The sequence below is a fragment of the Mesoplodon bidens genome (assembly GCF_964165515.1).
Source record: "Mesoplodon bidens genome assembly, chromosome: 2".
NCBI lineage: Eukaryota > Metazoa > Chordata > Mammalia > Artiodactyla > Ziphiidae > Mesoplodon > Mesoplodon bidens.
Window position 1 is genome coordinate 186293215 of NC_138177.1, and position 26599 is coordinate 186319813.

Here is a 26599-nt window from a genome sequence, read left to right on the forward strand (position 1 = left end):
TTCAGGACACCAGCCTGGAGCCCTCACCCCACTTCCTCGGTGCCCTTGGTGCCTGGAAGTCTGCCATCTCCCTAACCTTGAGCCAGTGACGGTGGCCACAGAGCAGCGTTTTGCAGGACTTCAGTCTGGTGGGCAGACCCAGGTCCTTTCCTAACCCTCACAGGGGCTGCTCTCTCGCTAGGTGAGAACAGAAGCCAGGGTCCTGCAGCCCAGGCCAGGCCCCAGAAGGAGGTCCTGCCTGGAGAGCACGACCCCTGCCTCCCCCTCAGGCTGGCCCACGGGAGGGGCAGGCCACTCTCCTCTAAACCATGGCCTGGCTCTCAGGGTTTAGAACCAGCGGGCCCTGGTCCTCACTGCCCAAGGCCCTGCCTGCACTCCTGCCTGCTGGCTGGACCAGTGCCCATCCTCCTCCTTCCCACTCCTGAGCCAGGCCTCCAAAGCAGAATGGAGGCAGAGGGTGGCCAGGAGCCAAGCTCAGCCAGCCTGGCTGGAGCAGGGTGGGCAGGAGGGGCCCTGGGGGCCATGGCACAGCCTGGAGGTGCTGGACAGCTGCAGGACAGAGATCATGGAGCAGGTCCCTGGCAGATCCAGGCATGAGAGAGCCAAGCCGAGGAGGCCCTGCCCTCCAGGAGCTGCAGTCACTCTTCCCCTCCAGTGGGGAGATGCTTGTGGACTACGTCCTGAGTGCAATGAAGAAAAATACGGCAGGGTAGCTTCTCCTCCCACCCTCCCCAGATAAGGCACACCACCCTGCACCTTGCCGTGCTGACCACCTCCCTTAGCCTGAGCGCCGGATGGCGGAGCGGAAGGCAGAGGTCAGCGAGCGCCCGCAGCGAGCCGTGCACACTAAATGTAGTTGAACAGCGCGCTGGGAACGCCCCAGCGTCTTGACTGCTGCAACCCTTACCTTGAGCACGGGGGTGTGTGCGAGGCGTGGCCACGTGTGTCCTGGCCGCCACTCTCCGAGGCCACACCCTGTGCAGACCGGGCCACAGCTAGCTGTTCAGGGTGCGCTCCGGTCCACCCCAAGCCCGACTGCAAGAAGCCAACGGGGCGAGACCGCCCCCCACCCCGCGATCCTAGGCTGAGGAAACACAGACAAGACGGACCTGCTGGGAGGGCCAAAAAGGGGGGGCGTATGGGCGGGGCTTGTGTGGGCGGGGCCCTGGAGCGGGGGAATCTAGGGCCTGCCCAGAGCCTGCGGGGTCGGGGCCGCTAAAGGGCGCGGCTAACCTTGGGCGGAGGGTAGGGGCGCGGCACGTGGGCGTGGCCACAGGGCGAGCCCTCCAATGGACGCGGACTCAGGGGGCGGGGTTGGCGCTGGGAGCGGCCTAGGGGCGGGGCCTCCATAAGGCCTCGAGGCTAGTGGGCTCACGCTTCCCGTCGGCGCTGAGCATGTTCGCTGGCGCCCTAGGTGACCGCGGGCTCCTGCTGCTGCCACCTCTCCTGCCGCTGCCGCAGGTGGGTCGCGGGGCGCTCGGCTCGTGCACCGCGGGGCGGGTCTGCGCTCGGCGCGCCCTGGCCCGGGCTCACCCCTGTCCCCACAGGTGGCGCTGGGCTTCGCGGAAGGCAGCTGCGACCCCTCGGATCAGTAAGTGGTGGGGGGGAGGGAGGGAGCTGGGGCCTGGCCCCACCCTGGGGGAGGCTCGGGCGGGGCGGTCGGCCGGGTCCTGCCTCGCCTGCTCCAGGTGCCCCCGTCCCCGCAGGTGCCCGCCCCAGGCCCGCTGGACCAGCCTGTGGCACGTGGGGTAAGTGGAGGCCGCGGCGCGCAGCCGGGTGCGACGGTTCTCCCCCGGGCCAGGCCCACCAGAACCCCACCCCGCCTGGCTCCACGGCCGAGGAGTCGCCAGCATACTGTCCCCCTCCTGGGCCGCTGGTGGGAAGGCGCTGGGGCCCTCAGAGCCTGGCATGCCGACACCAGCCTCCTCCCCCAGCACCAGGGGCGACCTCCTGCGTGGGTCCTGCCTGAGTCCCCCATGGCTAGGGACACCCCCGGGGCCCTTGGCAGGACTTCCCTTGGAGCCTCCTTGCCCACCTCCCACTCCCTCGCTCCCCGCCCCTGTGGGAGGCCCCTGTGAACACGGCCATTGGTCTGGGCACAGGACTGTGCAGTCGGTCTGGGACAGCGTGTCCTGGGAGTAAGCCCAAGGCCAGTTGTGGCCAGCCCTGGAGAGACAGCCAGAGCAGGCCAGGCCGGGCCGGCAGGAGGTCTGCGGCCTGGAGAGAGAGTCCCTGGTTGTCTTTTACCCTATCCGTCGCCTTGTCTTGGGCAACCGAGCTGTGACTGCCCCCAGGGAGCAGGCGGCCAGCGGCCGGGGGTCGGTCCAGTGGCAGATCTCGCCCCCCCAACCAGGCTTCTCCTGCTCGCTGTCCTCCTGCTGCTGCTGTGTGGGGCCACGGCCAGCTGTGTCCGGTTCTGTTGTCTCCGGAAGCGGGCACACGCCCAGCCACACCTGCCATCAGCACCTGAGCCCTGCGACCTGACAGCCATCCCCGCGGACAGCGACAGCCCCATGCACAGCACTGTGTCATGTGAGTGCCGGCAGACCTCGCCCGGCGGCCCACCTGCCTGAAGGGGCGGCAGGGGACTGGTGAGGGCCAGAGCCACCCGTCCCCACAAACCCATTCTGGTTCCCTGCAGCCTACAGCTCTGTGCAGTACCCGCTGGGCATGCGGCTGCCCCTGCCCTTTGGGGAGCTGGACCTCGACTCTGTGACCCCTCCTGCCTACAGCCTGTATGCCCCTGAGCTGCCGCCCTCCTACGATGAGGCCGTCAAGATGGCTAAAACCAGACAGGAAGAGCCATCCCCCTCCCAGTAGCCCAGCCCCCTCCCTGAGGCCTCATGCCTAGAGACCCCTCCAGGGCCCCAGGAGTGGGGCCGCAATGCCCAACACCCCTGGCTGTAGCCCTGGTGCCCCGCGGAGGGGGCAGGAAAGCTCTCCTGAGCCTCCCGATGCCACCGGCCGCTCTGTCCTCACAGGGGACTGTGCAAGGGCACCCCAGCCCACCCTCACCATCCTTCCCTCCCGGGAAGGCCAGCCGTCCGGCACATTGCTGCAGCCCTGGCCTCGTTGCTATGTAACGCTGGGCATCTGAGCCAGCCGGCCCTGTGTTGGGGACACACACACACACACGCGCGCACGCGCGCTGCTACGTTCAGCCCTGGCCCCTGGCCCAGGCCCAGCAGGCCCTCAGCCCAGATGAGGCCCCACAGACCTAAGCCTCAAGGCTCAGGGCCTGCTGTGATGTCTACAGCTTTTTGGAGAGAGAGTGAATAAAGTTTCTATCTAAGTGATCTCCATATGGAGGAAAGAGCTCCGGGAGGGGCCCTCGGGCAGCCGCCTCCCAGGGCAGGCAGGCAGTGTGAGTACGTGGTCCTCAACCTATGCCCAGCCTGGCCTTCCGGCTGGTGTCCGGAGCCCAGAGCTGGGCTGTAGGCAGTGTCAGGTGTCCCACAGAAGTGATGGCCCAAGTGTGATGAGCAGCTCAGGAGAACCCTCTCCCTTCTCCAGACCCGCAGCTTTGCAGCCCCTTTTTCCAGCCTGGGGACAGTGAAGCACACACGAGTCTGGCTGGAGCGTTTATTGGCCACGGAGCTGGCGTGGGATGGATGACAGGGTGGGCAGCAGGGTGATGGCAGCAGGCAGCGGGCTTCCCACGGCCGCAGTGGCTGCTCCTACTGGACCAACTTGAAGGACTCCCCAGTCATCATGGCCACGAACTCTGAGAGCAGAGGGACAAGTCAGCAGCCTGGCCCGACCCGGCCGCGGGGCTCCCGGATCCCATTCCCCACTCACCCTCGTAGTCAATGGTCCCGTCCCCGTTCTTGTCAGCTTCCTTCATCATCTGCTCGGCCTCCAGCTCGCTGAGGGGCTCGCCCGCATTCATGAGCACGTACCTGCAGGAGCCTGCCCTGAGCGGCAGCCAGCGGGCCCTCCCCCCGCCCCCGCCCCCGCGCCCGGCTCGGCTCGGGCCCTACTTGAGCGTGTCCCAGTCGATGTAGCCCTTGCTCTCCTTGTCGAAGATGCGGAAGGCCGCCCTGAGCTCACTCTCCTGGTTCTGGGCCTTCTCCCAGTACACCCCCATCAGCGCCAGGAAGCTGTCACAGTTGAAGAACCCTTTCTCTGCAGGGAGCAAGCGGCGGGCGCCCGAGTGAGGGCGGCGAGCCCCTCCCCACTCACACCCCGGTGGCGCCCGCCCCACCCCCGCTTCCCCTGGCGGCCTCACTGTCTTTGTCCACATCCTTGGCCATGGAGGCCAGCTCGCTCTTGGTGGGGTTGATACCCAGCAGGCTCATGAGGCGCTCCAGCTCGTCCGTCTTCACCGCCCCGTTGCCCTCCTCGTCAAACATCTCAAAGACCCCCTTGTACTCCTCGATCTGCTCCGCCGTCAGGCGCTCCGTCTGTGGGGACACAGGCCCAGGCTTACCAGGGGCCCCTCCACCCCTCAGTCCGGGGGAGGCTGGAGGCCCCAGCCCAGAGCAGGCCTGAGGCCAGGCCGCACAGGGATGGGTCTTGAGGGGAGAGCAGGGCTCCGCGAGGTCACTCAGAGGGGACGGCGCTCGAGGCAGGGGCAGGCCAGCCATGTGAGAGTGCAGTAGGGGCAGCACTGGACAGCCAGTGAGGCCGGGGGAGGGACACCATGGACCAACAGGGGAGGAGCCTGATCTGGGGGCCAGGGTGAAGGCCCCAGCCTGTTCTGGCATCCCGGAGGGATAGTCCAGGGCCGGGCCACCCCACCTGCCACCGCCCCAGCCGCTTTCCGAAAGGGCTGCTCCGGCCTGGCCCCCAGAGCAAGGACGGCACCAGTGGCTGACAGGGGGCGGCCTCGGGCCCCCCAGTCCGCGCTCTCCGCCCAGCCTCATTGGATGTCTTCCTCAGGTCCCCGGAGACGCTCCCACCTTTGGTCACGGCCCCAGCCTGATCCCCGTGTGCGTAGAGGCCTGCCTGTTGTCCTCTCTCCCCCAGGCACTGCCTCCAACTCCCTCTGGACCGCCCAGCCCAGCCCATGGGGGGCTCTGCCGGGCGCCGGGAGCAGCCTTACCATGTCTGTGGCCGGCTGAGGGGACACTGCACGGTGGCGCTGGAGCTGCTTTGGGCAGAGTACAAGGGGCAGAGGGGGCGGCTGAGTTTTAGCGGGCCCAGCTGCCCGGGGTCCCTGGGGTCCAGATTCCAAGAGCCTTTTATGGCCAGGAGATCCTGTCAGCCCTATTTTGGGACAGGTTGGCCCTTCCCCACGTGGCCCTTCCTGGCCTGAGCAGCCCCTCACCCCAGAGATCCCTCTCTGACCCTGGGTCCCAGCCAAGGCCCCCCTGGGCCACAGCAAGGATGGACATCGTGGGCTGGGGCAGGAGAGGGGCTGTTCCCTTCTCCCCAGTGAGCCCCTTCCCCCCCCCACACTGTGCAGCGGGAGGCCCCACGGGCTGTCATCACTTCTTGGTGAGAGTTCTTGTTGACGGCCCTCCCTGGCCAGGTGTCGCCCTCACGTCCCCAAGGACCCAGGGCCCAGCATGGTGTCAGCACTTGGCAGACACCCTCTAAAGACAGATTCAATAAACAAATGCACTGGGGTCCCCCTCTGGCCACCCTGTGCAGAAGGGGCTGGGGGTCCACAGTCCCAGGAGAAGACAGCTGGCCACGAGCTAGGGGCGAGAGGATGCGGAGCAGACGGGACCCGGGGGCCGGACTGGCCATGGGGAAGCCAAGCCAGGTGTCCTCTGGGCGGTCAGGGGCTATTCTCAGGGAAACCTGACCCCCTTCCACTCAGAAGAGCAAAGCTGGCTCCCGAGGGAGCCCCGTGGCCTGGCTGTTTAGTAACAAGACGCCACAGCAGCACACACACCCCTGCCTATGTGCGCTCAGGCGGCTCTGGCTTCCGACCCTGCGCCCAGGTCCCTGTGCTTCTGTCCAGGCAGTGACCTGCTGGCCTGGCCACGGCACTCGGAGGTCTGTGATTACAAGCTGGGGCTGAGGGGGCTCCTCCCATCCCCGCTCCAGCTCCTGCCCCCAGCGATGGTCACAGGCCCCCACTAGTTCCCTTCACCCCCGTGCATGGCCCCCAGGGTCACGCACGCCGACACACATCTGCCTCGGCCCCATGGCCACCTGACGAATCTAGCAGGCGAGGTATGCCCTGTACCCCACCGGCCTGGCTGGCCCTCCGCCTGCCAGAATATGGAAGCCACAGGGACATTTCCTGCTGAGGCCCAAGACAGCTGCTGAGGCCGCAAGATTTGTGCTGATGGGGACAAAATGGCTCCAGCGGGCACCGGGCCAGCGGCCCCGGGCCAGGATGGAAGAAGAAACCGGCTCTGGGTACCCTACCTTTGTCCTGGTTGCTCCGGGCCATGGCTTCAGGCTTTGTGATGGTGAGAAAAGACTTTCCCACCCCTTCCCTCAAAAATCCCCGGACCGGGGCTTCCCTGGTGGCTCAGTCGAGAGTCCGCCTGCCGATGCAGGGGACACAGGTTCGTGCCCCGGTCCAGGAGGATCCCACATGCCGCGGAGCGGCTGGGCCCGTGAGCCATGGCCGCTGAGCCTGCGCGTCCGGAGCCTGTGCTCCACAACGGGAGAGGCCACAACAGTGAGAAGCCCGCGTACAGAAAACAAAAAACAAAAAAAAACCAGACCATTTCAAGGAAACGTTGCATGTATACACCTGGACCACAGCTGGAGAAGAAGAAGGCTGGTGGGGGCTGCCGCACGACGGCAGTGGGGCAGGGGGTGTGGGGAGGGCAAGGGCCTGTGGAGAAGGATGGCGTGAGGGTCAGTTTTGCATCCCGTTGGCCAGGCTACAAGCCCAGGTGTTTGCCCAAACACTAGGCTAGGTGTTGCTGTGAAGGTGTGTTTTTTCATATATGTATTGATTACAGTGGTGAAATTAGCATAAAATATTACTCAGAAAAGGGAACTAACATACTGAACATCTGTTATGAACCACAGCCTTTTCGTTTGGTCTTTTTTGTATTGTTTATGGTTCAAAGCACAAAACATAAAATTAACCATCTTAACCATTTTTAAGTGTGCAGTTCAGTAGCGTAAACTATACGGGCCTTGTTAAGCAGTAGATCTCCAGAACTTTCCGTCTTCCCAAACCGAAACTCTGTCCCCACTAAACACTCACTCCCCAGCCTCCTGCTTTTCTGTCTACAGATCTGACTCCCCTAGGGACCTCGTATGAGTGGCATCAGACGGTATTTGTCCTTTCGTGTGTGGCTTATTTCACTCAGCATCATGTCCTCTAGGTGCATCCATGTTTTAGCAGGTGTCAGAATTTCTTTCTTAAGGATGAATACTATTTCATTGGATGAATAGACCACGTTTTGTTTATCCGTCAATCTATGGACATTTCGGTTGCTTCCACCCCTTGGCTACTGTGAATAATGCTGCAGTGAACGTGGGGGTCATGAAGGGTTTTGTCCATGTGGTTAACATGGAAATCTGTATATTTGAGTAAAGCAGATGACCCTGATAATGTGGGTGGGTCTCATCCGAAGAGTGGAAGGCCTTACGAGAAAAGCCTGAGGTCGCCAGGAAGAAGGAGTCCTGCCGTACACCACCTCTGGCCCTGGGCCGCAGCCTCAGCTCCTCCCTGGGTCTCTAGCTGCTGGACAAGCCACAACCACATGAGCCAGTTCCTTAAAATAAGTCGGTCTCCCTCCCTCCCGCTCTCTCCCATTGGTCTGTTTCTCTGCAGAGCCCAAATCAGGTCAGAGGGTGACCAAGGGCGGGGACCCAGGAAGGCCAGAGCAGTGTGCTCCCAGCACCTGGGCATCTGTGCACAGGCCCCCAGGGCCACCCTACCCCACGGCAGGGCACTCGGTGTGTTCTCCAGGCGGATCTGGACGGAACCATGGGCTCCCCTAAGAGAACGGCTGAAACTTGCAGACTGAAACCCCAGGCCGGGGGGAGGGGAAAGTCCGTGTGCACAGCAGGGAGGCCCGAGCCCCTCCCTCAGCGCCCCCTCCCCTCGCACAGCGCAGACCAGTCATCCCCTCCCGGAGAAGAGAAGAGACCCACAGACACTGCCACTGGGGGTCCCCAGTAAGAAGACATTGCAAGCCCCACACCTCTGGGGGGGCCTCAGGTGCAGACCTAGCTCACTGACCACTGTGGCCCCATGTGGGACACTCTGAAGGGTGCTCATTCCAGAGCCTGTTGGCTGGCCCGAGGCTTCCTGCAGGACAGCTGGACTTTACCCCTAGCCCATGGTCTGTACCCCACACCCCACCTCGGGGGCTGCTTCCAGACAACCCAGGGTGCAACCAGGTGGGCTTTGGAGATGGGTCCCTCGCTGCCCAGATGCCACAAGGAGCCAGGCATGGGGATTGTCCCTGCGGTGGGTCACACTGGCAGGGGATGAGAGGCCCAGTGGCTGCTTCCCACACATGTGCTCCACACAAAGTCACCAAGGTGGAGGGTGGGTCAGGAGTGGGGACTTGAAAGCCAGGGTGAGCGTGAGTGTGGGTGTGAGCGTGGGCGTGGGTGTGGGTGTGACTGGATGTGGGTGTGAGAGTGAGCGTGGGTGTGAGTGTGGGTGTGGGCCTGATCGTGGGTGTGGGTGTGAATGCGGGTGTGAATGTGAGTGTAGGTGTGGGTGTCAGCATGGGTGTGGGTGTGGACATTGGTGTGAGTGTGAACATGGGTGTGAGCGTGAACTTGGGTGAGCATGGGTGTGGGTGTGAGCTTGCATGTGGGTGTGAACATGGGTGTGACCGTGGGAGTGGGTGTGAGTGTGAGTGTGAACGCCAGGTGTTATTGTGCTGAGCGCTGGGTCTCTGGTTGCCTACAGGTCTCTGCTCCCCCAGGCAGTGGAGGGCAGAGAACCGCAGTCCCAAGCCCAGGACTTGAGTGTCAGAGTGGCTGACCTTCAGTGACACCTGTTGCCCATCAAAGTCGAGCCCTGGTGGGACAGCAGGGGCCTTGACATGTGCGCGGGATATCCGGGTGGGTGACACCACCTCCTCTGGAATTCTGGCCTTCAGGTCCTGCTCGGCTCTCTCTGTGAAGGGCTGGGCCCAGAACTGCCACCCCAGGGGAGCACAGTGCACAGGCCACACCCCAACTGGAGTCAACATTTGTCCCCCTCAGGGCCCCCTCCCGCCATGGCCACTAGGCTGACAACACAGGTAAGCTGCAGCTGACCCAGCTGAGAATAAGCTGGGCCTGACATGGGTGGACAGAGGCACCTGGTGGCAGTGCTGGCAGGAATCAGGCGAGCACAGCTGGGCCGGGCGCTCCCTCGAGGGGTTGGAGCATAGCGGGGCGGGTGGGGGGTGGGTAGGCACGGAGCTTCTCAGACCCCTCCCTTCTTTCCGCAGCCTCTGCCTGAGGTCCACTCGGCCAGCTGGGGCAGCCACGTGGGGGCTGGCACCTGGGCTCTGCCGCAGCCCACCAGCCTCCTCGCTTGCGGGTGACAGCGCTGCACCGTGACACAGTCTTCCCAGGTCCCGGTGGAGTGAGCCGCCTGCCCAAAGGCCCCTGCCCGGCTCTGGGACTGCCCCCTTCTGTCCCACCTTACTTCCTGTGCCCACGGAAAGGCTGTGTGCCCCCATCTTGAGCCGTTGTCACAGGGCCTGCTTGGGGGCAGCTCAGCCTGGACAAGGGGTGTCAAAGAAACCCAAATCCTGGACCACCAACCGTGGAAGAGGGGAGGGATGCAAGTGGAAGATCTGGTAGTGTTCAGGAAATGGCCAGGGCTAGTGACTGAGATTAAAATGTAATGTGGGGGCTTCCCTGGTGGCGCAGTGTTTAAGAATCCACCTGCCAATGCAGGGGACACGGGTTCGAGCCCTGGTCTGGGGAAGATCCCACATGCCGCGGAGCAACTAAGCCCATGTGCCACAACTACTGAGCCCACGTGCTGCAACTACTGAAGCCTGAGCGCCTAGAGCCCGAGCTCCTCAACAAGAGAAGCCACCGCAATGAGAAGCCTGCGCACCGCAAGGAAGAGTCGCCCCCGCTCGCCGCACCTAGAGAAAGCCCATGCGCAGCAACGAAGACCAAACACAGCCACAAATAAATAACTAAATAAATTTGTTTTTTAAAAAAACTAATGTGAAACTGTTAAGATAACCACTAAAAGACTAGAAATAGGTTGTATAACTTCCACATCTATGGAAGGATAAAAGACTAAAGAAAACGTAATGAACATAATAGAATATAGGAAGGGAGAAGGAAGCATAAGAAAGGCAGCATAGGGGGGCATTCCCTGGAGGTCCAGTGGTTATGACTCTGTGCTCTCACTGCCAAGGACATGGGTTCAATCCCTGGTCAGGGAACTAAGGTCCAGCAAGCTGCACGGTGCAGCCAAAAATTAAAAATAAAAAATAAAATAAAGTCAGCATAACTAGGAAGCAGAAAGTAACATAATAAAGGTAAACCGGGACTTCCCTGGTGGTGCAGTGACTAAGACTCCACGCTCCCAATGCAGGGGGCCCTGGTTGGATCCCTGGTCAGGGAACTAGATCCCACATGCATGCTGCAACTAAGGAGCCCACATGCCGCAACTAAGGAGCAGGCGAGCTGCAACTAAGGAGCTGAGATCCAGTGCAACCAAATAAATAAGTAAATTTTTTGTTAACTAAAAAAAAATAAAGGTAAACCCAGGTAAGGGGAGGAGGAATTGGAGGAAGGCAGTCAAAGGGTAGAAACTTCCAGTTATAAGAAAAATAAGTACTATGGATGTAATGCACAACATGATAAATGTAATTAACACTGTATGTTACATATGAAAGTCGTTAAAGAGGGTCAATCCTGAGTTCCCATCACAAGGAAAAAATTTTTTTCTATTTCTTTAATTTTGTACCTATATGAGATGATGGATGTTCACCAAACTTATTGTGGTTCATGTTCATGATGTATGTACGTCAAGTCATTATACTGTACACCTTAAACTTATACAGTGCTGTATGTGAGTTATACCTCAATAAAATTAGAAGAATAAAGAAGGTAAACACAGCCACCTGACAGAGTTTCCAGGGGCCAAAGCTGGAACAATGTGAGAAAGAAAATAAATCAAGTCGTATTGGGTCATAACCAAAATATAAGGTAAATATCATTGTGCATTAAAGCACACCATCAACAGAGAGAAAAGGCAACCCACAGGATGGGAGAAGATATTTGCAAATCTTATATCTGATAAGGGATTAATACCCAGAAAATGTAAAGAACTCCTACAAATCAACACCAAAAATAAACAACCTAGGGCTTCCCTGGTGGCGCAGTGGTTGAGAATCTGCCTGCCAATGCAGGGGACACGGGTCGAGCCCTGGTCTGGGAAGATCCCACATGCCGCAGAGCAACTAGGCCCGTGAGCCACAACTACTGAGCCCGCACGTCTGGAGCCTGTGCTCCGCAACAAGAGAAGCCGCTATAGTGAGAGGCCCACTCACTGCGATGAAGAGTGGTCCCCGTTTGCCCCAACTAGAGAAAGCCCTCGCACAGAAATGCAGCCCCAACGCAGCCAAAAATTAATTAATTAATTAATTAATTAATTAAAAAAATAAATAAATAAACAACCTAATTCAAAAACTGGGCAAAAGGGGCTTCCCTGGTGGCGTAGTGGTTGAGAGTCCGCCTGCCGATGCAGGGGACACAGGTTCGTGCCCCTGTCTGGGAGGATCCCACATGCCACGGAGCGGCTGGGCCCGTGGGCCATGGCCGCTGAGCCTGCGCGTCCAGAGCCTGTGCTCCGCAACGGGGGAGGCCACAGTGGTGGGAGGCCCGTGTACTGAAAAAAAAAAAAAAAAAACTGGGCAAAGAACCTGATAGACCTTTCTCCAAAGAAGACACACACATGGCCAACAAGCACATGACAAGATGCTCAGCATCACTGATCATGGAATGCAAATCAACAGCACAGTGAGACACCACCTCACACCCATCAGGACGGCCACCATCAAAAAACAGAAAACAAGAAGTGCTGGTGAGTGCTCACTTCGGCAGCACAGATACTAAAATTGGAACAATACAGAGAAAACTAACATGGCCCCTGCGCAAGGATGACACACAAATTTGTGAAGCATTCCATATTTTTAAAAATGAAGTGTTGGTGAGGATGTGGAGAAATTGGAACCCTTGTGCACTGTTGGTGGGAATGTAGACTGGTGGAAGACAATACAGCGGTTCCTAGAAAAAGTAGGCATAGAGTTACCATGGGGCCCAGCAATTGCAGTTCTGGGCCTATTCCCCAAAGAATCGAAAACAGGTCCTCAAACACGTATTCGCATACCTGTGTTCATAGCAGTGTTATTCACAGGAGTTAAAAAGTAGAAAACAACCCCAAATGTCGGTCAATGGATAGTTGGATAAACAAAACGTGGTGTATGTGTGTGTGTGTGTGTGTGTGTCTGTGTGCATGTATATATATATATATATATATATATATGTCATATATATATGTCATCATATATATATATGATGGTTAATATATGTGTCCACTTGGCTAGGCTAAGGGCACCCAGATAGCTGGGTGTGACTGGGATAGTATGTCTGGAGGAGACTGGTGTTGAATCTGAACACAGGTAACAAAGATTGCCCTCCCCAATGCAGGTGGGCATCATCCAATCTGTTGAGGGCCCAGGTAGGACAAAAAGGCAGAGGACAAGCTAATTGTCTCTTTGCCTGATCTGGGACACTCATCCTTTCCTACCCTCGGACATCAGCGCTCCTGGTTCTCGGCCTTCAGCCTCAGGCTGAATTACAGCCCTGGCCTCCTGGGCCTGCAGCTTGCAGATGGCAGACCTTCGCCTCCTTCAGAATCACATGTCAATTTCTATAATAAACATCCCCATCTTGGGCTTCCCTGGTGGCGCAGTGGTTGAGAGTCCGCCTGCCGATGCAGGGGACATGGGTTCGTGCCCCGGTCCGGGAAGATCCCACATGCCGCGGAGCGGCTGGGCCCATGAGCCATGGCTGCTGAGCCTGCGCGTCCGGAGCCTGTGCTCCGCAACGGGAGAGGCCACAGCAGTGAGAGGCCTGCGTACCGCAAAAAAAAAAAAAAAAAAAAAAAAAAAAACAACTCCCCATCTTATACCCCAATAAATAAATAAATAAATAAATAAAATCTCATCTCTGTATATTTTACATATATATTTTTTAAATTTATTTATTTTTGGGTCTTCGTTGCTGTGCGCGGGCTTTCTCTAGTTGCAGCGAGCAGGGGCTACTCTTCATTGCGGTGTGCAGGCTTCTCATTGCGGTGGCTTCTCTTGTTGCAGAGCACAGGCTCTAGGCGTGCGGGCTTCAGTAGTTGTGGCTTCCAGGCTCTAGAGCGCAGGCTCAGTAGTTGTGGCGCACGGGCTTAGTTGCTCTGTGGTACGTGGGACCTTCCTGGACCAGGGATTGAACCCATGTCCCCTGCATTGGCAGGCGGATTCTTAACCACTGTGCCACCAGGGAAGCCCTACATATATTTTTTATATTATATATATAATTGATTTCTCTGGAGAACCCTAATACAATATACAATAGAATTATTATTATTCAGCCTTAAAAAGGAAGGAAATTCTAACACCTAATACAACATGGATGAGCCTTGAGGACATCGTGCTCAGTGAAATAAGCCAGTTATAAAAAGACAAATACTAAATGATTCCATTTATATACCATCCCTAAAGTAGTCAAATTAATAGAGACAGAAAGTAGAATGGCTGTTGCCAGGGGCTGGGGTAGGGGGTGGGGAGTTAGTGTTTCATGGGGACAGAGTTTCAGTTTTACAAGGTGAGAAAGTTCTGGAGGCAGATAGTAGTGATGGTTGCACAACGATGTGAATGTGCTTAATGTCACTGAGCTGTGCACTTAAAACAATTAAAATGGTAAATTTTATGTTATGTGTATAACCACGATAAAAATAAATATGTATCCATGAGTCCATACTGATACAAGTGACAGAATAAATAAATAAATGGAAGAGTCAAATATTCCATACAGAAGAATTCCAAATAATTTATGTAGATGTTCTACCCTCAAGGAAGGGAGCACAACCCCCCACTTCTTAATCGTGGTTGGCCAATACTGACTTCCTTCCAATGAGCAGAGAATGGAAAGGCTCACCACCCAGTGATCAGGGCCAGGGCCACAGTGGTGAGCCATGTTGAGGGCATTCACCCTTGACACTTGCAACGAGAAGGGCACTGTACCCCTCTGAAACCCACAACCCCACCAGACAAATCCCAGCAGAGGAACAGGCTACAGGATGTCCTGACCAGCACTCAAAACCATCAAGGTCACCGAAGACAAGGAAAGTCTGAGAAACTGCCACAGCCAGGAGGCGCCCAGGAAGAACAACTAAATTTACTGTGGGATCCTGGAACAGAAAGAGGATGTTAGGTAAAAACTAAGTAGATCTGAATAGAGTGTGGACTGTAGTTAATAATGTGTCAATATTGGGTTATTAATTGTAGCAAGTGTACTGTACTAATGTAGTTCCTCATAATAGAGGAAATCGACCGTGAAGTGAAGTGCATGGAAACTCTCCGGAAGTCTCAGCAATTTCTCTGAAAATCTACAGCGATTCTAAAAATAAAGTTTATTTTAAAAAAGAAATCCAGGGCTTCCCTGGTGGTGCAGTGGTTGTGAGTCCGCCTGCCGATGCAGTGGACACGGGTTCGTACCCCGGTCCGGGAAGATGCCACATGCCGCGGAGCGGCTAGGCCCGTGAGCCATGGCCGCTGAGCCTGCGTGTCCGGAGCCTGTGCTCTGCAACGGGAGGGGTCAAAAAAAAAAAAAGAAATCCAGGGACTTCCCTGGCGGTCCATTGGTTAACACTCCGCGCCTCCAATGCAGGGCGGCTGGGTTCCCTGGTCAGGGAACTGGATCCCACATGCTGCAACTAAGACCCCGCGCAGCCTAAATAAATAAATAAATAAATGTTTTTTTAAAAAGAAGAAGAAATCCAAATACCAGTAATCGAAATAATGCCATTTAAAACAATCGCCACTTTAAAAGCGATTGAATTGCCTAAATGGATAAAAACAAAGTCCAGATGCTCCCTGTCCACAGACACAGCCTACAGAAAGGCTGGCCCTCCCGGCCCCCAGAGCCCCTCCGCCGGGCGCGTCCCGGGAGCCCCGCCCCACTGCGCCCAGCGCCCCACGCGCTCTCTGGGTCTGGGGTAGCAGCCTCAGAACATCCTTTTCTAGCAACCCTGCATTGCTCTAAAAATAGATCATTTATTGATCCACAAAGAAATCTCAACACTAAAGATCAGCCTCAAACTGACCACCTTCTCCAACTACCGAGATTTCGATTGATTTCGAAATCAAGAGCAGAGGAAACAACTAAGAGCTGAAAAGGGTTGTTTCCGCGAAGAGCGGGCGGGGTGTACTGCGAGTTACCAGCCCTGAAAACTATGGACTGTTTTAGCAAAATCACAAGCCTGTCTGGGAACAGGTCGCCGTGGCCCTCCGGGGTGTTCGTGGGGAGTGCCAGCCCGCCAGCCCACCCGGGTGGGCGGAGTCCGGAGCTGAGCCTCTCAAGCCCCGGCCCAGTTCCCGACGCTCGGCCCCGCCCCTGGCCAGCCACTAGGCCCCGCCCCTGTCTTTCTCCAGGCCCCGCCCCCTACTATTGCCCCCGCCCCTTCGCCGTCACCTAACTCTGCCCTCGGCCCCGCCCCATCCCCGGCCCGGAAGCACCGCTTCGGGCGGCCACTCCGCGCGTGTGCACCAGGCGGCGCCCGCGGGCCGCGCGGAGCTCAGACGGGGATCGCTGCTGGGCGGGCACCAGCGTTTGAGGGCGGCCCTCCTGGGCTTGGAGCTGGGCAGGGTCGTCTTCCCAAGCCTCCTGCCCGGCCACTCTCCATCCCTCCTTTCAAAACCCTGCCCTCGAAGCCTCACTCTTGGGTTCCCTCAATTGTTAGCACAAAAATAGGCATAAGTATTCATTTCATTCACCTGTAAGGCGGCGAAGGGCCAGCTTGCCGCGGGGGAGGGGGGGAGGGGAGCGGGCGGGAGGGTGCCGACTGGGAAAAGTGGAGCCACCGCTCGCCTTGGGCCGCCGACCCCTGACCGAGGGTTCAGACCCCCGGAGAAGCACCCCCGTCCCCAGGCAGCCTTTTGCACCAGGCAGACCCCCACCCCGCCTTTACACAAGGGCAGGTGTGGGCCCTGAACCTCGTCGTCCTGAGACCCTGGCCAGCCGTGCTCAGGAGCTCGGGCCCACTGCTCTGCTGCCGTGTGACCCAGCGTGAGCCCTGCTCTGCCAGGCCCCAGGCTGACCCTGGCATCCCTGAACCCCCTGCTCCCTTGCAGGGCTCAGGGGCTCTTCCTTACTTGTCCTCTTCAGTCTTGTTTGAATGTGACACCAGCAAGGTCATTTTGTCCAAAAGCTAAAAGAAGTTTTGAAAATGAAGCAAGAGCCTCAGGCCTCTCTGGTTCCAGTGGGCCCAGCGGCCAGAGGGCGGCAGGAGCCTGGAGGTCTGTCCTGCACCAAGGAGACAGACTGGAGAAGGTGAGGCCGCCCCTGGCTGGCCTCTCCGCAGAGCCTGGCCTTGGGGGCAGCACCCATGGGCCTCGCACAGGGCCGTTTGGGGGTGGGGCAGGGGCAGGGCACGTATGGTCCTGGCCTCAGCAGTGCCCACAGTGGTGCCCAGTGAGGTTGACCCACGGCACCTCATACTCGCAGACTCTGTGGGGGCTTCCTTCCCATGATCTGTCTCAAAGGTCTGGACACCTCAGTGCCCAGGGGCTGCTGGAGCGACAATAGGACAGGACAGACAGGCCCTTAGAAGTCTGATTCTCAGGCTGAGCCACCCCCCAGGAACCCCAGAGCAGGTCTGGACATGAGCACGGGGCATCTGCCCAGGGGAATGTATTGGGGCCCAGCGGGGCCTAGATGGACGTCACAGCGAGAGCTCCAGGGCCCCAGCTCCAGGCAGCACCCCTCCACGTGCCCAGCCAGGCCTGCTGGTTTCCAAAACACCCAGCGCCTGCCGGCCTGGCCGCCCCAGGAGGGACAGCTGGGGGCCAACATATGCTCCGTGCTTGGCCTGCACCCCTGCTGCCTGGGGTCCCAGCGCACCACTTCCTCTTCCCCCTCCTTGAGCCCCCAGCCTGCGGGCCTCCAAGACCACCCCCTGGGACTCCACCGGCTCCAGGCCCGCTGGCCTCATACCTGCCACTCATCGCCCCTTCCAGGCACCACTTGCATCACCTCCCAGGTGGCTGGTGGGCTGGGCCTCTGGGACAGGATTCTTCACAAACAGCCCTCAGGCAGGGCCCCTCCCCAGGGGAGGAGAGCTGCATCCTCAGGATCCAGGTCCCATGGCTGAGGACTGCAGGACTGAGACGCCGGGGGCCTGGAGGTGAGGTGCTGCAGGGGCCGTGGGGGCCTGGGTGGCCCTGCAGAGGGTGCATGCCATCCCCCCACCCTGTGCCTGCCCCTGGGCACGGGCAGTGGTGCCCAGCCTGAGTGTAAGCACAGGACCCAGTGACCCCCCCCTTGCCGTCCCTGCTGGCCCAGCCCACACCCAGTTGCCCCCACAGACACCCGGGGGCCCACCACCACTTCAGAAATCAGCCTGGGGGCTCTGGGTGCTGGGGATGCCCCTGGGTCTTAGCAAGCTGTTCCCTGGCAGTTCCGTCGGCCTGACAGGCTGGACTCATGCCTGGGGCAAGGGGCAGCTGGCCCGGGCGAAGCCAGACTCTGTGGGAAGTAGGATGGGAGAGGGAGGAAGGGGAGACCGGGTGAGGGGTGGGCCCCCCTCCAGGCTCAACAGTGTCCCCAGGTGCCCAGTGGGAGTAAGGGGGCCTCCAGGGAACCAGAGCCCTGCCCGTTCTGCTGACTGCTGGCTGTGCTGCCTTTCCTCCCGCCAGTTCCAGGATCTGCCCTGGCTGAGGAGGGCTCTCTGCTGCCCCGGCAAAACCAGTAAATAAGAATGTGCTGTCAAGAAGTGGAAGAGAGGGCGGGGGTGGGGGGCAGCACCAGGAAGGGCCCCCATCCTTCTGAGGTGCCCCCAGGCCCAGCAGTCGAGGCCTCCCCCTTCACTGTAGCCCTCTCCTGCCTCCTGGCTGTGTTCACATGTACCATCCCCCAGGCCACCTCTGGGACCCTGTAGGTGCCTGGGTCCCCGCCTGGGACCCCACCCCATGCTGGTCCCTGCCACCCTGGCCACACAAACCTGTTGTCTGCAAAGTTCCCGCCTCTATCTGGGGTTCTCCTGCCGCTCTCTCCTCACCCCCTTCCCCAGTGGGGGGACATTGGCAGCCCTGGACATCCTCAGCTACCCATGCTCCCCCATGGCCCCTCACTGGCCCATGGCTCTCCACGCCCATTGCAGGCCTGCTTCTCAGCCAACATCTACAAGCATCTTGGGTTAGAAAGGTCCAGGACACAGCACATTCTCCCCCTGCCCCACCGGAACTGCCCTCCCCAGCTGCTCCTCCCGTCCTCCCAGCTTGCTCACAGTTCAGCTGTGTGGACAGACACCCTGATGTCACCCTTGACTCCTCTGTGCCTTCTGCCCTGAACCACCACAAGCCCCATCACTCCAGATACCTGGCCCTGTCCAGCCTGCCAGCACTGCACTGCCCTCCACAGGCTCACCCGCCCTCAGGCAACCAGAGGGGGTCTCACCCCTGCTCAGACCCCCCAGTGGTCCCCATCACCTCCCAACAGGACCTGCCCTCCTCACTGCCACAGGACCTGAGCAGGCTGACCACTGCCCAGGGCAGAAGGACTGAGCCACCACCATGGTCTCCTCTCAGAACTTACATTTTTAAGAAGTAGCTGATAAATGCCAATGGCCATTTTTTTTTTGCCATTGAGGAAAATTCATTCCTCAAATTCATATGGAATTGCAAATGACTCTGAATAGCCAAAACGATCTTAAAAAATAAGACCAGAGTCAGAGGACTCAAACTTCCCAATTTAAAACTTATTACAAAGTTACAGTTATCAAAACAGTGTGGTACTGGTATAAAAACAGACATGCACCAATGGAATAGAATAGAGAGCTCAGAAATAAACCCTCACACTTATGGTCAGATGATTTTCAACAAGGGTGTCAAGACCATTCGGTGGGGAAAGGACAGCTTTTCAACAAGTGGTGCTGGGAAAACTGGATATTCACATGAAAAAGAATGAATTTGAACCCCCTACCTCACACCATATACAAATATCAACTCAAAATGGATAAGACCTAAATTTAAAGGTTAAACCTATAAAACTCTTAGAAGAAATCATAGGAGTAAATCTTCAATAACTTAGATTTGGCAATAGCTTTTTATTTTTTATTTTTTGTTTTGGTTTTTGGTTTTGGGGGGTGGGTTTTTTTTTGCATTAAAAAAAAATTATTTATTTATTTTTGGCTGTACTGGGTCCTCACCACTGCGCATGGGCCCTCTCCAGCCCCGTTGAGCAGGAGCCACTCCTTGCAGCGGCGCACAGGCTTCTCAGGGCAGTGGCCACTCCTGCCGTGGAGCACAGGCTCCAGGTGCATGGGCTCAGCAGCCGTGGCACGCGGGCTCCAGAACGCAGGCCCAGCAGCCGTGGCGCAGAGGTCCAGCTGCTCCGCAGCATGTGGGATCCTCCCGGACCAGGGCCCAAACCCACATCTCTGCACCAGCAGGCGGACTCCCAACCACTGCACCACCAGGGAAACCCTAGCTTTTTAGATATAATGTCAAAAACACAAACAACAAAGAAGCAAAAAAGGAAAAAGAAATAAATTGGACTTCACCAAAATTAAAAACTTCTGTGCATCAAAGGACACTAACAGCAGAGTGAAAAAACACCTGACAGAATGGGAGAAAATATTTGCAAAATTACATATCTGATAAGTGTCTCATGTCCAGATTATATAGAGAACTCTTACAACCCAAAATCCACCACCACCACAACAAAAAACAAGTTCAAAAAAGGGCAAAGGACTTGAATAGACATTTCTCCAAAGAAGACATACACACGGCCAGTTAGCACAAGAAGAGATGCTCGGGAGAGGATATGGGGATATATGTATACGTATAGCTGATTCACTTTGTTATACAGCAGCAACTAACACAACAGTGTAAAGCGATTATACTCCAATAAAGATGGTAAAAATAATAATAATAAAAGTTAAAAAAAGAGATGCTCAATACCCCTAGTCACCAGGGAAATGCAAATCAAACCACAATGAGATACCACTTCACACCCACTAGAATGGCTAGAATCAAAAAGGCAGATAGTAACAAGTCTTGGTGTGGGTATGGAGCTATTGGAGCCCTTGAGCACTGCCGGTGGGAATGTAAAATAGCTCAGCTGCTGTGGAAAGCAGTTTGGTGGTTCTTCAGGTTAAATACAGAGTTACTGTATGACCCTGCAATCCCACTCCCAAGTAAATACCCAGAAGAATTGAAAACAGGTGTTCAAACAAAAACGTGTACATGAATGTTCACAGCAGCACTATTCACAATAGCCAAAAGGAGAAACAGCCCGAATGTCCATCAATGGATGAGTGGATAAACAAAGGGTGGTGTATACACACAATGGACTATTCCGCCATAAAAAGGAACGAAGCGCTGACACCTGCTACAACATGGATGAGCCTTGAGAACGCGATGCTCAGTGAGAGAAACCGGACACAGAAGGACACGTGCTGTATGATTCTGCTTGGACGAAGTACATACAACAGGTAAATCCATGGAGATAAAAAGCAGATTCGTGGTTGCCGGGGGCTGAGGGGAGGGAATGGGGAGTGACTGCTTAATGGGGGTGGGGTTTCCTTTTGAGGTGAGGAAAATGCTCTGGAGCTGGATGCGGGTGGCGGCTGCACAGTGCGGTGAACGTACTAAATGCCACTGAACTGTGGACTTCAAAAGGGTTTAGTGGTAAATTTCACATTAGGTGTGTTCTACCAAGATTCAAAACCAAAAGTAGTTCATGAGGCAGAACCCTATCTGGGGGGACCTTTGAGTCCTTGGGAGTTCTTGAGGCGTCTCCCTTCTGACAGGGGAATGTGGGCTGCCCTGCGCAGAAGGACTTCCTGGTGGAGGCCCCACGGGCCAAGCTGAGCGGGGGCCCGGGTGGGAACCCTGGCCCTCTGGTCGTGGGACTGAGTCCCTGCCCCCTCACAGGGAGGGGCAGCATGGTGGGGTCTTTTTTTGGAAAGGACAGTCCTCCAGGGCGGGACTTGAGAAGAGACCACAGAGCAGTCGGGACAGGGCGCAGGCCCAGAGGAAAAGGCCCTTCCTGGCAGGCACCCGGGACAAGGCTCTGTCACCGTGTCAACCCCTGGGCCGCCTGCCTGGCAGATGTGATGTGGCACTTTGCGACATGATATGGCAGGTAACGTGGCATGGCAGATGTGTGGCATGATGTGGCATGGTACCCAGTCCGTGGTCACGCCCAGGGTGGCTCTGGGACCCTGTGGCCTTGAGGATGTGCATCCCTTCCCCTCTGCTCAGTGGCTGCCCGCCTGCTGGAAGTGGCCCTGCATAGCATCTTCGTACAACATGACCTCAGGCCAGCGTCCTGGGGTGAGAGGGCTGTGCCCAAGCACGGGGCCCAGGCTCTGGGGCCGTCTCTGGGCTGCCCCTCATGTGGCTGGACAGGGCGGTGAGCTCAGGAAGGCTTCGAGGGCTGCAGGCACCCCCAGGGCTGGACCGGCCACCCTCCTGCCTGCTGGTAACACAGGTGCAAGCTGGTTACCTGGCAGGTGCTGGTGGAGCTGGGTCCCAGGGTACCTTCTGTGGGGAGAGGAATCCCCAGAACAGCTGGGCGCTCTCCCCAGGCAGGGCGCGGGCAGAGGCGAGGGGACCTGGAGACCAGGGCGGCCCTGGCAGCAGCCTCCCTCCTCCCCCGGAAAGGCCCCTCTGGCCACCACCCCATCAGCCCCTGCTCCTGTCTGCGGCGGGAACTAGGGGCCGGGCAGTGTGCAGGCTGCCCCCGCTCTGGGGACCATCAAGGTTGGGCTCCGGCCAGGATGGGGGCAGAAGCCTCCGTCACCCTGCACGGGCCTGCGGCCACCAAGCCAGTGTGCCACCCGGGTGTGCTACTAAGCAGCTAGGAGCTTGTCCCATCTTCCGGGCCCCAGAGATGCTTCCCTGAGCCCGCCCAGGCCTCTAGATGGTACCTGAGGACAGGAGGCTTGGCCAGGCTGGGGAGGAGGAGGGGGGTGCCCAGAAGGGGTCTGGGGGCTCAGAGCCCCTAGGCCTCTCTGGGGCAGTGGCTACCTGTGGAACGGGCCTCCTCACCACCCCTAGGTCCCTCGGCATGCAGCGGGCTCCCAGTTGCAGACCCCTCCCACTCTGGGCACTGAGGCCTCCCTGGCCCCTCATCTCTCTGGTGCCTGCCTGAGCTGCCCTCTCGTCTGTGTGCGGGTGTCAGGGCCCGGGTGTGCCCCGCTCCGACCCTCGGGCTCTCCCGGGGTTTTGGCGTCTCTGCATCACGCCCCCTCTCCTTCGGGTCTCAGCACTCCCAGCCCCAGCCCAGGATGCGCCGAGGGCGTTTCTGGCAGCTGAGCTCCAGGGCTGGGCTGGTGACTGCCCGGCCTTCTGCAGGCTGCTGGGGGAAGCGCCAGCTTAGAACAATCGCAGCCTCTCTGCCAAGGGCGCCGCCCAGGCCCGGAGAGGAAATGGGGCTGGGGGCTGGGCCGGGCGGGAGCGCTGGCCGCCCCGTGGGGCACCCTCCACGCCTGCCTGGGAGTCCCTGGAGGCTGCAGTGGGGGCGGGGGCGGGGTGGAGCGGGGAGGCAAGGGTTGCCCAGCCTCATCCCTCCAGGCCCTGCCCCAGCATCCGGTTTCAGGATGGAGCAGGCCAGAGGCTGGGGCTGCCTGGCCTCAGCCGGGAGGAGCCGGAACCTGGGCCTTGTGGGCCTTGAACCCGACAGCCAGCAGTGGCTCGGTGTATGAGTGTCTCAGTTGTTGCCCAAATCCTGCTGCTTTTCCTCTGTGTTTTCCCCCTGCCCAGCAGCCCTCCTCCTCCTGGTGACAGCTTCACCTTTGCTCCGGGCGCGCTGTGTGTTGTCCCAACAGAGCCAGTGGTCCTTCCATCCCTTGCCTCCAGGGCCACGTGAAATCTGAGTGAGGCCTTCCAGAGCCTTACTTGGGTCCACACACTGCATCCCAGAGTATCTGGAGCGCTGTAGCTGCTTAGCTGGGTTGGTGGGAAGGCAGCCCCAGCAGGCACTTCCCCACCAGGCAGGAGGCACCACTGGGGAGCCAGAGCCCACTGGGAGCCTCGCTGGATCCAGCTGAGCCTGAAGCCCAGTGTCTGAGCCAGTCAAGTGCCTCTTTTCAGATAAGCTATTTAAGCTTCTGCCTCTTGCTACCCTGAGGCCGGGTGATCCAACCCGGGAGTGTCTGTTACATGTTGTGTGTACATCTGTGGTGCACGCGTTTCTGGGGGGATGTGTGGGGATTACCCCTCCTCACTCATGGTTGCATCTTGCTTCCTTAGAGAGGTCTGTGTTTTCAACCAAAGATGTCTCACTCCACGAATGACACTGAAAAACCCCTCGTTAGGTTTGCTGTGGCCCCAGAGCCATCCATGGAGCCAGGCTTTCCTGCCCCAGGTTCTGCAGCGAGACCGACCTGATGCAGCTGCCCCGAGGAACGTCCCCCAGGAAGGCAGCGAGGGCGTTTGCTGGAGCTGATGCTCTGAGCTGCCGTCAGCCCCCCAGGACAGCCCCCTCTGGGAGTGGCAAGGGGGCCACCTGGGTCTTCCCGCCGGTGTCGGCCCCTGAGGTGTGTCTGTCCCTGAGGGGCAGCTGCTCAGCCGAGAGAGCAGACCTCCCACCCCCGTGCGGGCACCCTCCTCCACCCCAGGTGGCACTTCCTGATTCCCCACTGACCCCCACGTTTTGGTGCCCCTCACGAGGGATATCTGGTTTACGAGCAACGGTGGGTGACAAGGAGGGTCACAGGCTTGGAGGTCAGGTCTCGAGAGGCATGGTGGGGGCTCGAGGCCAAGGGACGAGTCATGGGAGAGGGAGGGGGAGGGGCTGCTTCCACTGCCCAGGAGAAGGGGCCCAGAGGTCCCTCAAGGGCTGCTGGCGGTGAGGGGCCAACAGCCAGCACCTCCCCAGGGCCGGGGAGGTGCACTCTGCCCGCCATACCAGCTTCCTGGGCTGCGATGCCCGCGACCTGGTCGGCCACTCCCACCTTGGGCCTGGACCCTCCCCTAGGCCCTCTGGCACCCACGCCGCAGCTCGCTCCCTCTCTGCCTGCCATGGGGGGTCTGCTTGACTGTCCCCTTCACACTGCCCACCCTGCTCTCCCCACGCCCCCCAGCAGACCTGCCCCCCGTCAGGGCGGAGGTGGGCTCAGGGACCTGGGCCACCCTGGCACCCAGTGGGCGCACCCCTCAGTAAGTTCAGCGGAGAGAAGCAGGAGCCGCCTCCCGGTCTGACCCCATTCGGTCAGCAGCCCCGTCTCTGCCCGCCGGCCCGCAGGAACTAATCAGGCCTCTTCTGGATTACCTACATTCCGCCCCTCCCCCTCGTCCTCTGTCCTCTGGGGCGCGGAGGCGGGTCAGGCCCGCAGCAGCTCACTTATGCGAGGAGAAGCAGAAAGCGCTCTGCGGGCCAAGGCAGACCCCGCGGGAGCCGCCCCCTGCAGCCCTGGACCCTCAAAGCCAGGCTCGGAGCGGGGTCCCCAGGAGCGGCCCGGTCTCATGCGCGGATTGTTTGAATAATTGAGATTTTAAAAGACCTACTTTCCTGTCAGACCGTTTCCTGCTAGAGAGCAGATGGGGCCGGGGCATCTGAATTATGCATTCGTGCTCCCCAGGTTTTTAGCGAAACTGGGCTCTGAGCCAGGCACTGGGGCCCAGCTGGCCTGGCCCTCGCCGGATGCACTGAATGGGTGTGGCCGTGGACTCAGGACCACAGGCTGGTCTCTAAGCCACTTATCCAGAGAGGGAGGGAGTGTTGCCGGGAAGTCAGGGGAAGCCTGGGTTCCTGGCCAGGCATGAGCTCTCCATGAAGGGGCCCTGGTTTAAGCCCCACCGAGGAGGGCCTGAGTGGCGGGCAGGTGGGGGCCAAAAACCACAGGAGGCCTGGGCAGAAGGGATGGAGGGTGGGACAGGGAGGGCAGGGTCCCTGGAGTGTCCTTCAGACCCCTAAGGTCTCAAAGGCCCTGGCTAGAAGCTAGAAGCTCCTGTAGGCTCCTGAGAGCTGACCAAGGCCCAGGGTATGTGTGTTCAAGGCCGAAGGGCCCTGCTGCCTGGGGCCCCTGAGGTCTCTGTGCATCAGATGGGGACGATGGGGATGAGGCCCGAGGCTGTGCAGGGAATCTGGGAATGAGGGCCCAGCGTCCACTGTTCCCTCCCCCCTGCCTTCCCCTCAACTTTGCCCCTCACACCCTGTCCATGAACACATAAACAGTATTCAGACCCCAGCCACAGGGCAAGTTCCAGGGAAGGACCTGCCGTACCCTGCAGACCTACAGATTAGCCAGGGGCAACAGGGCTGCACCCCAAAACCTCAGACAGCTAGGGCAGGCACTGGCTTGGTGTCCTCATGTGTGGCCTTGCCCTGTGGCCCTGATGTAATGGAGGATGGGCCCAACCAGGCCGATGGTGGCCTGTGGTACAGGGAAGCCCTGGGCCAGCCCTGCCAGCCCTCCTGCTGCTCTTAGGTGGGCATGCAGGGACCCAGGATGACAGGATGGGGGTTCTGAGGGTCCCCCAGGTCTCCTGCCATCCCCACAGCAGCAGGCTGCATAGAGACCACTCACCCCACTGCTCGCTTCCTTCACCTTTCCTGCTTCCCCCCACCCCCGTCCCCCCACCCCTTTCTCCTCCCCCTTTTCCTTTCCTCCTTTTCCTCCTCCCCCTCCTCATCTCTACTTTTCCAAGTCCTGGACTTAGGTGGGCATAGAGTTAGGATGGCATCAGACCTACTGGATTCTGAGGGATGCCTCTCTCTGACCCCAAGTCTGGGGCCTTGGGACCCACCTGCCAAGGCTGTGCCGTGGCTTGCGGGATCTCAGTTCCCGGACCGGGGATCGAACCTGGGCCCTTGGCAGTGAAGGTGCCGAGTCCCGAGCACTGGACCACCAGGGAGTTTTTCCCCACCTCCTCCTGAGCACTGGGCAGTGCTGGTGTCTTGTCCCCCCGCCCTTGTCCTGGACACAGTGACCACTGTGCTCTGACTCTCCCCGCTCCCCCGCCCCGCCCCCCCCACTCTGAGTTGTGTCCCCCTCACTTGGAACACAGAGCGTTGCCTGCTCATAAACATTCCTGAGGACCCACTGTGCACCTCACGCCCTTGTTGGCGGGTGGAGCAGTGGGCAAGGGCGTCCAGTCCGGCCTTCAGCAGCGGAGAAGAGCAAGGGGCGAGCAGCCTGGTGTGAACCACGTGAGGCCACAGGAGCCAGAGCAGCACTGGGGGGCCAAGGCGGGCTGGGGGAGACCCTCCCGGGCAGACGGAGCCACAAGGGACAAAGGCCAGAGGGTGGAACGCAGGGACTGAGCGTTTAAGGAGCAGAGAGGAGCCAGATGCCGGGCAGTGAGGAGGACAGGGCAGAGGGACCAGGCGGTGGACGCTCCCGATGGTTTTAAGCAGAGGAGATACAGCTGGCACTCTGTCCCCACTCGGCTGAGCAGGGTGGACGTCTCTGCTGCGGTCAGAGCCCAGGCGAGGTGGTGGTGAGCATGGGAGATTGGTTACAGACGGGGTG

At 58.8% G+C, this 26599-nt stretch overlaps 1 protein-coding gene across 1 annotated transcript; it reads left to right on the forward strand.

Annotated features, from left to right (window-relative positions):
* The first annotated feature begins 558 nt into the window (after positions 1–558).
* On the forward strand, positions 559–3164 carry TMEM52 (transmembrane protein 52). Its single transcript, XM_081224192.1, is given in 7 exon segments — positions 559–1461; positions 1548–1591; positions 1707–1748; positions 2354–2532; positions 2642–2817; positions 2821–2892; positions 2894–3164. Coding segments are annotated over 7 exon segments (783 nt in total). The 5' UTR covers positions 559–1395; the 3' UTR covers positions 3098–3164.
* Positions 3165–26599: the final 23435 nt, after the last annotated feature.